At 37.1% G+C, this 14104-nt stretch overlaps 1 protein-coding gene across 4 annotated transcripts in view; it reads left to right on the top strand.

Annotated features, from left to right (window-relative positions):
* The first annotated feature begins 2254 nt into the window (after positions 1-2254).
* The window catches only part of Rap1gds1 (Rap1 GTPase-GDP dissociation stimulator 1), a 124373-nt gene continuing 112523 nt past the window's right edge, over positions 2255-14104 (top strand). The window contains exon 1 of one of the 4 annotated variants that reach the window (XM_047567049.1): positions 2255-2470. In XM_047567049.1, the coding sequence (XP_047423005.1) occupies positions 2467-2470 (4 nt within the window). In that variant the 5' untranslated portion in view covers positions 2255-2466. The remainder of the gene's footprint in view (positions 2471-14104) is intronic. The other 3 variants (XM_047567051.1, XM_047567047.1, XM_047567050.1) reach the window with 3 other exon arrangements.

Genomic DNA, 14104 nt, shown 5'->3' with positions numbered 1-14104 from the left:
TGGTGGAATGTGACAAACATTACCCTATGTACAAGTAAGATTACATGAATGGTGTGGCCCTACGTCACTGAGTACAACCAGAGAAATGAAAAGTTGTACCCCATTTGTGTACAATGAATCAAAATGTACTCTGCTATCATGTGTAACTAAATAGAACAAATAATAAAAAAAAAATAAATGAATGCCTGCTACTTTGAGTGGGGAAAAAAAAAAAAAAAGCAGCAGCAGCAGCAACAATATAAAGGCCCTGGGTTGTCTTCTGGAGACATAAAATAATGAATGTGGAACTTGGCAGGTGTGTGTGCGTGCAATCGAAGGATGGAACTTGCCTTGGTGCCTTATGGGTTGAATTGTGTCCGGTGCCCTGCCCCCCACCCCAGCACTGTTGCTATGTTGAACAAGTCTGCTAGTATCTCAGAAGGTGACCTTCCATGGAAATAGGGTCACTGCAGTTACAATTAAGATTAATGAGGTCCTACCGGAGTATGGTGGGCCCTGGATTCAACTAGTGTTCTTATAAGAAAGAGAAATTTGAACACAAACAGGTAGAACACCCTGTGAAACTTGCAGTTATGCTGCCACAAGTCAATGAACTACCAGAAGCCAGAAAAGCCTTGGAAGAGATTCTTTCCAAGTGCCTTCGCAGGAAGCATCCCCTACTCACACTTTGACTTCCTGCATCCAGAACTCAAGACAATAATTTCCGTTGTTCTAAACCACTGCTGAGATTGTTACAGCAGTCCCAGGAAACTAATTAAGCGTGTAAGATGATTTTTGAGGCAAACAGGAAGAGCATTCTTGTTTCAGAAGACCTAAGTGCCTTACACATCAGAAAAGTCCAATTCTTTGACTTCTGTAAATTGTATTTTGCTGTTTTACCAGACCTCTCTATAATTATCATGTTGCAGTTTTTGTTTTAGAAAAATCACATAAAATTTCCCTTCTTAGCACATTAAGGACCCCCTTTGATTTATAAGCTTGTAATATTAGTCATACAACAGTATGACAATGTTAGCAGTTAACATAGTAGGGTGAGCAAATGATGAAGAAAAAACCCTTTCAACATCTGATTGAAAGGGTAAAAGTTGAAGAGAAAGAAATCTAGATTCAGTTGTTTTCCCACAGGTTGTACAGGGGACTGTTTCTCTGCCAGTAAGACTGCGGTCGCTGCAGTCTCGGGATAGCGTCCAGATTCGTCTTTCCAATCACCCTGGGGGCAGGGAGGGTCAGAGCAAGACTAGGTGAAAAAGAAACAAAACGTTTCTTTCTGCCTCCACCCTCCAGGACAGACGACCCAAAAGCAGCGCGCATGCCCAGTCTCCCAGGCGTCCAAGGGGAGCTCCCCTGCTCAGGGGTTCCCCGCGACCCAGGGGATGGCAGGAGCCCCAGGCGGCGTCCAGAACCGCGGAGCACCCATGGGTTAGCTTAGCCGTGCTGCAGCCAACTCAGTCTTATTTTCAGGCCTGAGAATGTTGTTCCTCCCGCTCAAAACGAGCGGGGCGGAGCTGGCACATCCCGGAGGGGTGGAGCTCGACGGCACCCTTGTTAAAGGGCCCTGCGAGCGCCCTCCGGGGTGTGGAGGCCGCATTCCGCGGAGAGGGTAGCGACACGCTCTCTGGTCAGTGTCCTCAGCTGCCAGAACCTGTTTTACGCTAGCTACAGATAGGACAACCTCAACTGCCCCAGGGCTAAGCTCGCCGATATGAAGTACCCGCCCAGCGCCCGCCCCTGCCCCCTGCCCACAGGCGTCCTGGTCCCTATAAGGGCCGGCCTCTTCCGCCTACACGTGCACTCCAGCTCGCTTTCGGGGCGCCTGCTTTGCCTCCCCACCACCCTTCTCGGGTCTGAGGCGGCCCAGCCTCTTCTCGGGGGAACTCTGGTTTGTGCGCCCTAAAACGCGTGCAGCCCGAATTCCGAGGGTGAGTTGGAGCTATCGGTGGGAACGCAAGCCTGGATTGAATCGGCTGGTAGCAGTTGGAGCTCAGTATTCCATGTCCTGCCTCTTGCGGGCCCACCACCCTCGGCCCCTCAGACGGCGGCCATCAAGCTTCGCTGCAGCTACAGCCGGTGCGCAAACACGCCCACCCTCGCGCTGGGTTCACTTGCAGCGCGAAGGAGAAAAAAGCGGCACTGAGCATGCTCGGTGGGGAGGGCGGGGCGCTCCCGGCCGCGCGTCGGGGCCGGCGCTCCTCGGGACGGCTCGGCGCCTCCGCCGCCCGCCAGCCCGCTCGGAGCCGCGCCCGCCGCAGGCTGCGCCCTGCCGCCCCGCCCCGCCCCGCCCCCCGCCGCTCGTCCCCGCCGCGGCCGCGCTGCCTGCAGCAGCAGCAGCTGCTCCTCCCTGGCGGCCGCCCCCCGCGGGTCCCTCCCTGGCTGCGGGAGACACGGAGGTAGAGGGAGGACACTACCGTGCGGTCCGCACCAGAGACCTTCGCCTCGCCCTGCCTGTCCTCACCCTCTGGAAGGAACATGGGTAAGTCATCCTTCCCCCCCGTCATCGCCTGACATTTTTCTCTTTCTCAGCGTGCTGCAGGGTGGGAAGCATTTCTCGCGCAAAGTTGCCGAATTTCTCAATTCCACGGGTGCGAGACGGTGGCTCTTCCCTCGGGGGAGAGTCGGCGCACGCGGAATGCACGCCGGCTGCTGGACTGGGAGGGTCCCGAGCCGGGGTGGGGTCGGCTGCGGAGCCGGACCGCCGCCCGGCTCTCGGTACTTGCTCCTTTCCTCCCCTCCTCCATTCTTCCTGCCGGTGCCGGCACGAAGGAGCTGCCTAGAGGGCTCACATCCTCTGCCCCAGCCCGTTGATCCGGAGGCCGCTCGCTTCCTTGCTCCCGCGTCGGCCGGGCTGGAGGCTCGTGTCCGACCGCGAGAAAAGACCACTTGGTGTAACTTCCTTCCCTGTCAGTGCGACCTCTCCCCATCTTGGGAACTGCTCATCCCGTGGCGGGGAAGTGGAAGCAAGTAGTTTGGGGGTGATTTTACAACCTGCACGGATATTATTTTCCATGGGGGAGAGCGGACAGCTTCATAGTTTGAAATGATGACTTGTCAGAGGCCAGGAGGAAGGTGAGGCAGAGTAGAGGCGCTGGCTGTTGAATTAATGTTGGATGACTACAATGTGCAATATTTCTGTCCTCGAGCCGTTTTCTCGGTTCCTTCGTCTGTCTACTGTAGCAGGAAACTGCGCCCTGTAACATATTGTTACCGAATTTACATGCTAGTTATTCTTTCCCAGCTTCCCCTGCCCAAATCTGCATAATCTGATTTTAGTTCCTTTGTATTTATAGTTAATCTCAAGAGATTGGTTTGATGAGATATTTAAAAGCAAATGTTTTATAAACCTATACATAATTTAACCAATTTTTTCATGATGTATTGCTTAACTGTTCAGTAATTACAGAAACGTCTGATGAATTCTGCAATGTAATTAAGAGCTGAAAGTTTCTTTTAATAGTAGCAACTTGGAATACCTTACTCCTGCATGTTCCCCAGCCTGCTTCCACTCCTATCTATCATAATTTCCTCCCTTTAAAATTTGCTCTATTGGCATCCATACACTTGGACTTTTCCCACTCCTTCCGCGGAAGTTATTTTAGGCTTGAGATGAGGGTGGTCCTTTCGTCTGTCAGTACGGTGCTCAACATGTCCAGAGTTAGGTCATGGCAACTCAGAACCTTTAAAGAAGTATCTAAATCTAGAAATGGTGTCCTGGAAAAGCAAATGGTCCAAGCTCTGATTCAGACCTTTGGCCATAGAGTGGGAAGAGAACAGTGTTGCAGGAGGAGGGGGTATGAATGAAAAATGCTCTAGGACCCTGGATTTTATTTTCAGTTTTACTATTAATGTCTTATTAATATTCTGAACAGATTTCTGTAAAAATATGATGGCCTATTTATATGTGTCTATCATTTTTCCAGGAGCAGAATTTTTAATGAATATGAAATCAGATTATTGAACGTACTTTGATTTTCTTTTAAACATACAGAACAAGTTTGGCTTGTAAAATACATTTTTCTATGTTTTAAGGTGAGCTTTAAAAATCCATCTAATTAAAAGATAAATGTTGAATCATTACTTTTTGGTGGGAGAAATACCTAAATTTGTTGCAAAACTGATGAATAAAAATATATGAAACAATTGATCTACTTAAGAGTAATCTTGAAAATGTTGAATCTATTGTTTAATTTAAAAATTAAAAAAAGGGCCAAATAAAAACCCATCTCTTATTTTGAAGCTTTGGTTAGATTAATATCTTTCTTCATAAAACTCTGTACCTTGTTAGAAAATTTTTAGCAATTACATAATCTACCTGGAAATGGAGTTAGGTGTGTGTTATGCATTTAATCTTGAGTTTCAGCATATGAAAACAATGTCTTGTTAATTTTTGTGCTCCTTCAGTGCTTTCAATTAGTAGGTATTCAATAAATCTTTGACAAATTAATTCTTAAAACCACCTATTATTTCTAACTTTTAAGCCTGAAAGTGTAGTCTGGGAACAAACATTTGGGTTGGTAGATATTATGAAGGTATAGAAGAAACAGGTACTGAGAAATATCATTGTAGTATGGTCTCTTAAAAAAAAAAATGTTGGGTAATCTTAGAAGTATGGGCTTTGAATCAACCTCAGGCAAGCCATCTCCTTCTAAACTACAGTTTTCAATGGTAATGTGGTTTGGTGTATGATCAGTAGCTACATACAATAATATAAAAATGGAATCTTGGAAAGCAATTTTATATCTGAGCCAAGAAAGTTGTTATAATAATCCATAAGATATTGGTTAATGACAGGGGAAAAATTGCTTTTTAGTCATCTTCTCAAAGAAAGTGAAAATTTTTAAAAAAGAACTTATGGCAGTGATTTTCTCCACAGGAAAGTAAGGGAAAATTCTTGTATAACCTTGTGGACCTCAACTATTTTTTTGTATATATTTTATTGTAAGTTTAACATACATTATTTATTAAATATCAATCATATGCAGTGTGATGTGAGAGGACAAAAATGAAAAGGACCTTCATGTTTCAAGTTTCTTGTAATCCTAACAGGAACAATATGACAAATATACAAATAACTATAATAGGAATACAGGTATGAATGATATAAAAGGCCTTTGCATAAATTACAAAATTTATGGATAAAGAGAGGGTCTTAGAGAAATATTTGAATCAAAGGTTAGTTAAGTTTCTGAAAAGTATATATGAGACTGTTAATTGGAATGGAGAGGGGAGAGAAGTAACATGAAGATAGATAGGAAACATTTGAGGAATTTCTAGGATATTATTAAATAGCCACTTTGGGCTAGTGCAAAAGATAAGGAAATAGTGGGTAACAGAGATGAAAAAAATTAATATATCATGACCTGATAATATAAGATCTTAAATGCCAAACTGAAGAAGAGTTTGGATTTAAATGTTTTTGTGCAGTAAAATGTAGCACTTTATAGGGAGTGGCATATATTGTTTTCTTGCCTGAGAATATTTTGTAATTTCAGCATAGTGCTACACATATATTTCTTTAACATTCTACTTAGGTCTTTATAACTTAGCATAGTACAGTTTTTTTCTTTTAAATAATGTCTGTCATTGGGAATTATTTTCCAATTTGAGTTTTGGAAGGAGCAAAAATCATTCAAACCATAGCAGTTACAAAGTATTATTTTGATTCTAAAATTCTATGTCTATTTGAAATTAAAGTTTGAAATATACTTAGTATCATTGATGTCATATTCATCTCTGTATAACTTGTTTTTCTTTATTGTTCAAATGGTAATCTACTTGATGCTGCAGTGTAAGGGTTTAAGATAATTTGTTAGGGTTGCCTAAATAAATGCCCCCAAAAGTCATTTACAATGCTGACTAAGGTGTGAATTCTGGATTCAAACTGCAAAGAAATACCATTTTTTCCAGTGCATCTATTTATGCAGTTTTTACTACAAGCATTCCAGGAGTTAAAACCAACCACTGCAGTGATAAAAGGAGGTGGTTAAACTGAGCTGCTAACTATGATTAGCTGTACTTGTAAATTCCAAAGTCCTTCTGATGATTTTTTTTTTTCCAGTTTTTCACAGAGTGATTGTAGATACCTAATGGTATGTATGTACGTATCTATCTGGGCTATTCTTTTTATCTAACAGATTATTAGACACCTCTGCATGTATTAATTGTATAATTTTAAATAATGATAACCAGAGGTATGCTGGTAATTGTTAACCAAAAACTTCTCCAAAAAAGCCCAATTGTGGTGGTTGTCAGTTTCCTGTGTTGTAAATACTCCCACCATTGCAGATTTCAAGCTATCAAAATGGTGTCAACAAGTATAGAATTGGGAAGAGATCAGATGCAGCACACCATTATATAGTATATCTACTATATAGACATAATCTCAGGAGAACAGATAATAGTGAAATATAGTAAAGTAATTAAGTAATGGTGTTTTGCATATAACTTGTTTTAATATAACTCATTTAAGGTATATAATTTAATTTTTAATAATAACTTTTAATAACTGTCTCATAAAATTCCTAAAAATTTAATAATCATTATTTCATGGGCCAGTACAGGAGTTTCTCCAGTACACTGAGTTAATAATTACCGTTTATTAAGAATTATTGATGTCAGTTATCATATTCCAAATTTAATTTTAATCTCTACAATAGTTCTATGAGTTGAGTGACATTCCCCATTTTACTGATTCAAAGAATTAAATAATTTATCCAAGGAGATAAATCCTCTCAAACCTAATATTCTAAAATTCTGATTTAAAGCAGTGTTTTAAGTTTTAGCTTACATAAAAATCACCTGGAAAGCTTGTTAAAATACTACTGGGTCTACGCTCAAAAATTCGGATTCAATGTGTGTGAGATAGGCTGAGAGTTTGCATTGTTAGGAGGTTCTCAGGTAATGTTGCACAAGGAATAAATTGCACCCTATCAAGCAGCTGCTCTCAGACTTTTTCCACAGAAGGTGAGATGGTAAGTTTTTTAGGTTTTGCAGGCCAAGAAGCAAAAATCAAGGGTATTATACAGAAAAGAGAGAATATATGATGAGAGAAAACAAATATCCACAAATACTTTTACTGAATAGAAAACATAACATTAATTGAACAAAGTTTAGTTTATTGTAATACAAAATGAAAAGACTAGAATTTCTTTTTGTGGGGATAACATTTCACTTAATTTGATTCAAAGATATCAGAAGATAGTCATTTATTAATGAAGGTTTGTAATTCAATTTTATGAATTTCATCTTTGAAGTATTTTTTTCAACAGCTACATACTGCAATTATGTTTTATTTATTAATTAATTAATTTGTTTATTTAGTGTGTGTGGTGAGCCAAGGGCTTTGAACCTACTGTGCAAGCTATACTACTGAGCTATATCAACAAGCGTACATATTATTTTAATGAGCATATTCATTTAATGGAAAGCATTTATAGAATTTTTTTAGATTCTTCTCTTGATATTTACTGTTTAATATACAGGTTAACCACTTTTAATTGATGACTAGGTGGGAGCTCCTCCATTGGAACATTAAATGGATTTTGAAATATGGATATTGCCTTTGCACTTGTTGTAAGGTTTGAAAAGGAATGCTGGAACTGTAATTTAAGTTTGCAAGGTATCCATTGAAAATTTGTGTATGCATGGAGATCTTGTTTTAACCTGAAAACACAGGAAGTATACAAAATGAACCAACTGTTACTTGCAATTTGAACAATGTTATCAAAATTACTGTATTAGGATATATATTTCTCATGTAAACACTATTTTGCCTTGCCTTTAGGTTTAATTCGTTAGGAAACTATCAAATCTGCAGCAATATCTAATTTTCAAATATATTTATTATTTGATACTAGTGGTTGAAGGCATTTTTTTTGGTTCAGAAATTTTCATTTGTGCATAAGCTCAATCACAGTAAAGCTCTACAATTACTAAGCTATTAGGCCATTACATGATAAAGCAGGTCAGAATATTCAGTTTCTATTTATGATGTATATGCATAGAACTGACTGCTGTTAAATCTGTGAGGACAAGTAAAGTTCACCGGTGACAGTACTAGTTTAGTGATACTTGATTGATTAAAATATTTTCCCAATAAAAAACATATTGATGAGTAATAGAATGAAAAACCATAGACTTTAAACACCTAACATTTTCACCAGCTGTAAATGTGTTCCTCATGTATTTTTGCCATTATCATTTGTAACACATCTTAGCAGATTCCACTTCAGGTTAAACTGAATTAATATTTTCTAAACTTTGGAAATGTTTTTGCCTATTATTGTTTTATGTTTACTCTTCATAGAGACAAATTCTTCAGTTGCTTAGAATTGACTTCTTGAAAATAATAACTATGCAATGTCACTAATATCTTTCAACTCACCAGGAGACTGGGAAAGCCTCTTGAAATATTTTGCTTTGTTTTTTTAGTTACACGTTGCTACTGTTTCTGGTAACTAGGCTTCCTGAAAAGCATTCTTTAAAAGTTTATTTTCTCTGAAATATTTATTTGGTTGCTGTAGTCTAGTATGATTTAATTATCTCATCATAAGTTAAAAAAAAGTTCCATTGCTAGGATAATAAATGAGCCACTCTGAAACTTAACTTTGTAGCCTCATTTTCATTTTTTAGTTTTTTGTTTGTTTTTGGTTGTGGTTGTTTGGTTTGGTTTGGTGCTGGGGATTTAACCCAGGGGTACTTTACCACTGAGTCACATTCCCAACCCTTTTTAATTTTATTTTGAGACAAGTTCCCACCAAGTTGCTTAGGGTCTCTCTGAGTTCCTGAGGCTAGCTTCGAATTTGTAATTCTCCTGCCTCAACCTACCCAGTTGTAGGGATTACAAGTATGTGCCACCATACCTGTTCATTTTTCAGTATTGTAAAGAAATTCTGCTACGATGAGATACTTTGTTTTGTATTTCCTCATTTCTCTGATGACACTTTCCTATGTATAGGGAATGTGATGAATACTTAATCTGGTTAATAATGATGTATATTGTATTTTCCCAATATAGCTACAGTGTCATTGCATAATAGAACGGTTTGCCATCCAACCCAGTAGCAAAATAATCCAGACACCATTTTAAATGCCTTAAAACTTGACATTTAAAGAGACTCCTTACCTTATGATGGGGTTACAATGGTGACTGAGAGGTAACCCCATAGTAAGTTGAAAATATGTTAAAAAATGCATCTAGTAGAACTAACTTACTGAATATCATAGCAGTACACTTAAAATCTCTGTTTACTCTTATAATGAACTGGCTTACTAAAAGCTGCTGCTCATTGCCACTGCCCAGCATTGAGAGAGTGTTAACTAGCCTGGGAAAAGATTAAAATTCAAAGTATGGTTTCTGTTGAATGTATATGGCTTTTGCACCATTTTAAAGTTAAAGATTTAAATTGGGGACCATCTGAACAGTCTTTTTACTTTGATATAATGGTCAAAATGAATGTGTAGTATGACAGAGATGGTACTTGAAATTTTGGCAAGTTGAAGCTATGTCACTGCAGTTTACAGTGCATCAGAAAGTATGTAAAATTATTTTTCTGGTGCAACTACTCCATTCTGCCATATTTATATGTTGAATGCTATACATAATGCATAAAGGAACAAGCTGTATTCTAATAAAACTGTTATTAGACACTAAAATTGGAATTTCAAATAATTTGCATATAATGACATAACCTTTTGATTTTAGTCTACCATTTGTTAATGTAAAAGACATTCATATCCATTAGTTTACAAAAACAGGTTATGTAGTTTGCCAGTCCCTGTCATAAAGTAATGCTATGCTGCCTCAGTTTCCCTAAGATTTTTTTACCCTGTTAATTTTTTATGTAAGTGAATGTTCTGAAGAGTGACACTTGCTTTTTTAAATTAACAAATTTGAACTAACCTGGTATAATGAAAAGAACAGTAAGGTAGCAGTTGAGAGATCAAGATTAAAATTCTGGATCTGACATTGCCTCTAACTAAATGTATGAACTCAGATATGTCTCTTAAACTCACTGGCCCCCAGTTCCCTAATCTAGACAAAAACAGTCATGTCATCATTATTTGAGGCCCTGAATCATACACTGTCTTTGAATTCCAGAAAAGCAGCGATCTGAAGATTTTGGACAGAAACCTAGTTTCTGACATTTTAGAACGGCCCCAAATATGCCTTCCTAGGACCCATTACTGTATGGCAGAATTGATTGGAGTTGAGCAGGGAATCTCTGGGCAAGTGCATGCACACACACAGTCACAAACAAACAAGAACTCACTAATCCTAAAGATTCATTCAAGTAGGTAGGTCATTAGAAAACTCTATACACTAACATTCCTTATAACCTACAGAATTAACTCAATAATATTGTCTGATTTGTGGAAGTATTTGAATATACAGAAATACGAGATTTCTGTTATTGTTTCTGAATTGCTAAAGATTTAATTATATTAAAAATTATGGTAAAGTTGGAACTTACTACTTTTTGAAAATATTTTATTTGACAGAATTCAAGACTTATTTAGGACAACAATTCTCAGCTAAGTAGGATCAGAAGAGAACTTTTTCAATCTGAGAAAGGGTAGCTACAAAATTCACATCATCATTGTGGTGAAAAACTGACTGCTTCCCTACACATTTGGAACAAGGCAAAATGTCTGCTGTCAAACCACTTTTATTCAGTACTGTGTTAGAAAATAAATCTATTTTAAAATTAAGAGGTTGTGAAAAGTCTTAACTGGTTAACATAATTATCTATTTTATTTATGTTTCATTCATTCATTCATCAGTCATGATTAAATTTTGTTTATTTAGACAACCAGAATGGTTGAAGAATAATCTTAAGAGTTCAGAGAGATAAAAGATAAATTTTCTGCTCTTCTGTAAACTGTAATTTGGCAAGTTATTTAAGCTCTTTATATCCTCATTTATATATACCCTTAAAATATTTTCATTTTTATTGAATAGGAACCAAAGAACATATTCCAAATAAAAAGGGAAGGTTGGGGGAGCTAATCTCATGGGAAATTAATATAAATTATAATATGGAAACCTTCAAGTTCCATTACCTAATAAGAACTTCACCACTTCAAATTAAGATCTGTTGTATTTGTCCTTTTCGTGGTTTTGACCCTTGAGTGTAAACATTTTGTAGAGAAAGTAATGGCATGGCGTTTAAAAAGATTGTCAGAGTACAGTAGAACTGCTGGATTGTTTCTAAGGAGGATTATTTCCTTATATATTAGAAAGAATTTAACCTGTAAGAATTACATAAAATCATTTAAAGTAATTATGCACAAGAATTGCATAAAATGATATATAATGTTCAACTATTTCAATAATTTACATTGTAAATTATTAAAATTACATAAGAATTATATAAAATTATCTAAAATAATTTCAGATATCTAGTAAATTCCCTCAGTTTGTGATAGGGGAAAAAAACACCCCAGGAATCATTGTACTTTTACAAAAAGAAAAAAAAAATGCTTTTATAGCTGTGAGAAACCCATACCATCTTAAAAAAATTGTTTTTGAACAGATTTGTCAGGGTTTAGAAACTATTTCCTTTTAACCCTTTTGAAAAATAATTCCTGTCTTAAGATTTCTCAATCCCAATGTCAGAGATGGAACTGATCATTATAAAAGAGCGAAATTTATGTTGATATATATCTATATGTGTACACGCCTGAACATATATATTCACTGAAATTTAAATGTCGATTTTTCTTTAAAATTATAACATTTGTTTTTAAAAAAGAAGAAAAATTTTATGAGTGGATTAATTTCCTTTTGGTTGCAAAAAATCAGTTTGGGGGGATTATAGTATGGTGTTAAGCTCCAAAGAAGGGATAACTGTTCATTGTTTCACATTTCTGGCTTCTATATAGTACATATAAGCTGTCAGTTAAATCAGAAACACAAGACTCTTAACATTGCAAAAGGTGACAAAATAAGTGTAGTACAAGTAGTCACCTTTTCTGCTTTTGAAAAACTGTAGAGTAGTATAAAAGAAATAATATATAATAACTTATATAAATAATATACAGATAATATAAAAGAAATGAATAATAGAAACAGATAAACATTTTTACTCACAAGAGAGAAACACAGACCCTTAAAATTTGAATAAGAGGATCATATTTACTTTTTTAGAATCTAACACAGCTTTTCTGGCATATACAAGTGCTCATTGCTTCCAGTGATCTGGAATTTTTTTCCCCTAGATTTTATTCTTCACTTAAACACTTACTGAAAGCAAGAATATAGGTATCCAGCATTGTATTACCCTTATCTAGAGACAGCTCTCAAATATATTTGTTATATATTTAGGTCGCATATTCAGACATATAGATAGTTCTTACTTAGGACAGCTAACAAATTCATTCTTGAAAAGCTTACATCTATATAAAGCAAGATACAGACAGTCCTTGCATTGCACAGTTCTGATCTGTACAAGATCTTTGTGAGCTTCATTTAACTGGGAAGTGCTGACTGTCTGTACAGTGAAAAGAGCCAGGAGTTTGAAAACATGTCTGGATTTATCACAACTTTAGCACTTATTCTGAGCAAATTATTCAGCTTCTGAATTCAACTCTCATCAGTTAAAATGCCGATGATAATAATAATAGTAACACCTGTTGTCATAGGAAAGTTGTAGATACTGCATAAAATAATATCTGCTGAGTTTTCATTTCTGTTTCTAAAGTTGCAATATAATGGATTTTGGAAAACTATCTTTGAGAAATATCCAGTTAAAGAATATAATGCTGTTTACTTAGTACTGTTTTCTTGTTGTTTTCCTTTTTTTTTTTTTTTCTCAGTATCAAGGACCGAATGAAGGGGTGCTTTGCCACTGAATTACATCCCCAGTTCTTTATTTAATTTTTTATTTTGAGACAAGGTCTAGCTAAGTTGCTGAGGTTGGTCTCAAGCTTGCTGTCTTCCTGCCTCATACTCCCAAGTTACTGGGTGTGTATGCCACCACACCTGCCTTTATTGTACTATTTTAAACAAATCATTTAGTGAATGTTAAGTTATTATAGCAGATTATATTTTCCAGTGGTGACCACAGCAATCTCTTGCTCCACATCATCTTCTGGAACTTGCTACCCCCCATTGAGAGTTAGGTTCAAACTCTCTTATTGAATCTGAGCACACTTATGACTTACTTCTATTGAGCACAACGCCTCAGTGTGCTGCTCTGTGACTTTCTTCTAGTTTAGGTCTACTTCTACCTTGTTTGTTGAACACTGGCCTGCTTAGAGCCCTGAACAGTCTTAGTACTGTGAGTCTGCCTTATTGTTAGGAAGCCAAGACTTGTGATAAGCGTCAGTTGTCAGGTCAGCAATCCTAGTCTTTAAGTCCTTCCAGGCCAGTCACCAGACATGTGAGTAAATGAATGTGGGATGATTCAGGTGATGCCTCAACCTCAGCTCCTAGAGCCACCCTACCCTTCAAGACTCTTGTTTCCAGGGCTCAGATCTTGTAGATTAGAAATAAGCTATCCACAGTGTGCTCTTTGTGAATTCCTGGTTCAGAGTCTGTGAGTATAATAAAATGGCTTTTGTTTTATGCCGGTATGTTTGGGGTGATTTGTTATGTAACAACAATTATTGAAACAGTTATAAAACCTAAAAGATAACATTTTCTCAGTAAGAAAGAGATTGCTATTAAATTCATCAAAGTGAGAACTACCTGCTGAATTAAATGTTATATTGAGTTTTTCTTTGGTTTCAAAGGAAGATAGCCTAATAGAGAAGTCTACCTAGTAAGTAGCATTCCCCTCTGGTTTCTTTACTCTTTAGTCAGACAATAACTCCCTTTAAGAAGTGTTTGACTGTGTTAGCAGTCAAGGAATAGACACATCTGTTTGAATATTGCTGTAGGTTTCACCATAGCTTTCTGATAAATTTTACCGGTTTTGCTAATGAAGAAAAGTTTCATTTGTGCTCTTAATAAAAATAGTTATCGCTAAAATTTATGTTTTTTTTATTGAAACACAAGAACACAATAAAACTTCTTAGGAACATAGGGATATCTATGCTGATCTCTCCAACTGAAAATTTAGTTATCCCTGAGTTTATTTTAATGTTTATATCTTATAGTAATAGCATT

Source organism: Sciurus carolinensis, chromosome 10 (genome assembly GCF_902686445.1).
Source record: "Sciurus carolinensis chromosome 10, mSciCar1.2, whole genome shotgun sequence".
Classification (NCBI taxonomy): domain Eukaryota; kingdom Metazoa; phylum Chordata; class Mammalia; order Rodentia; family Sciuridae; genus Sciurus; species Sciurus carolinensis.
This window is presented reverse-complemented; position numbering and strand designations above follow the sequence as displayed.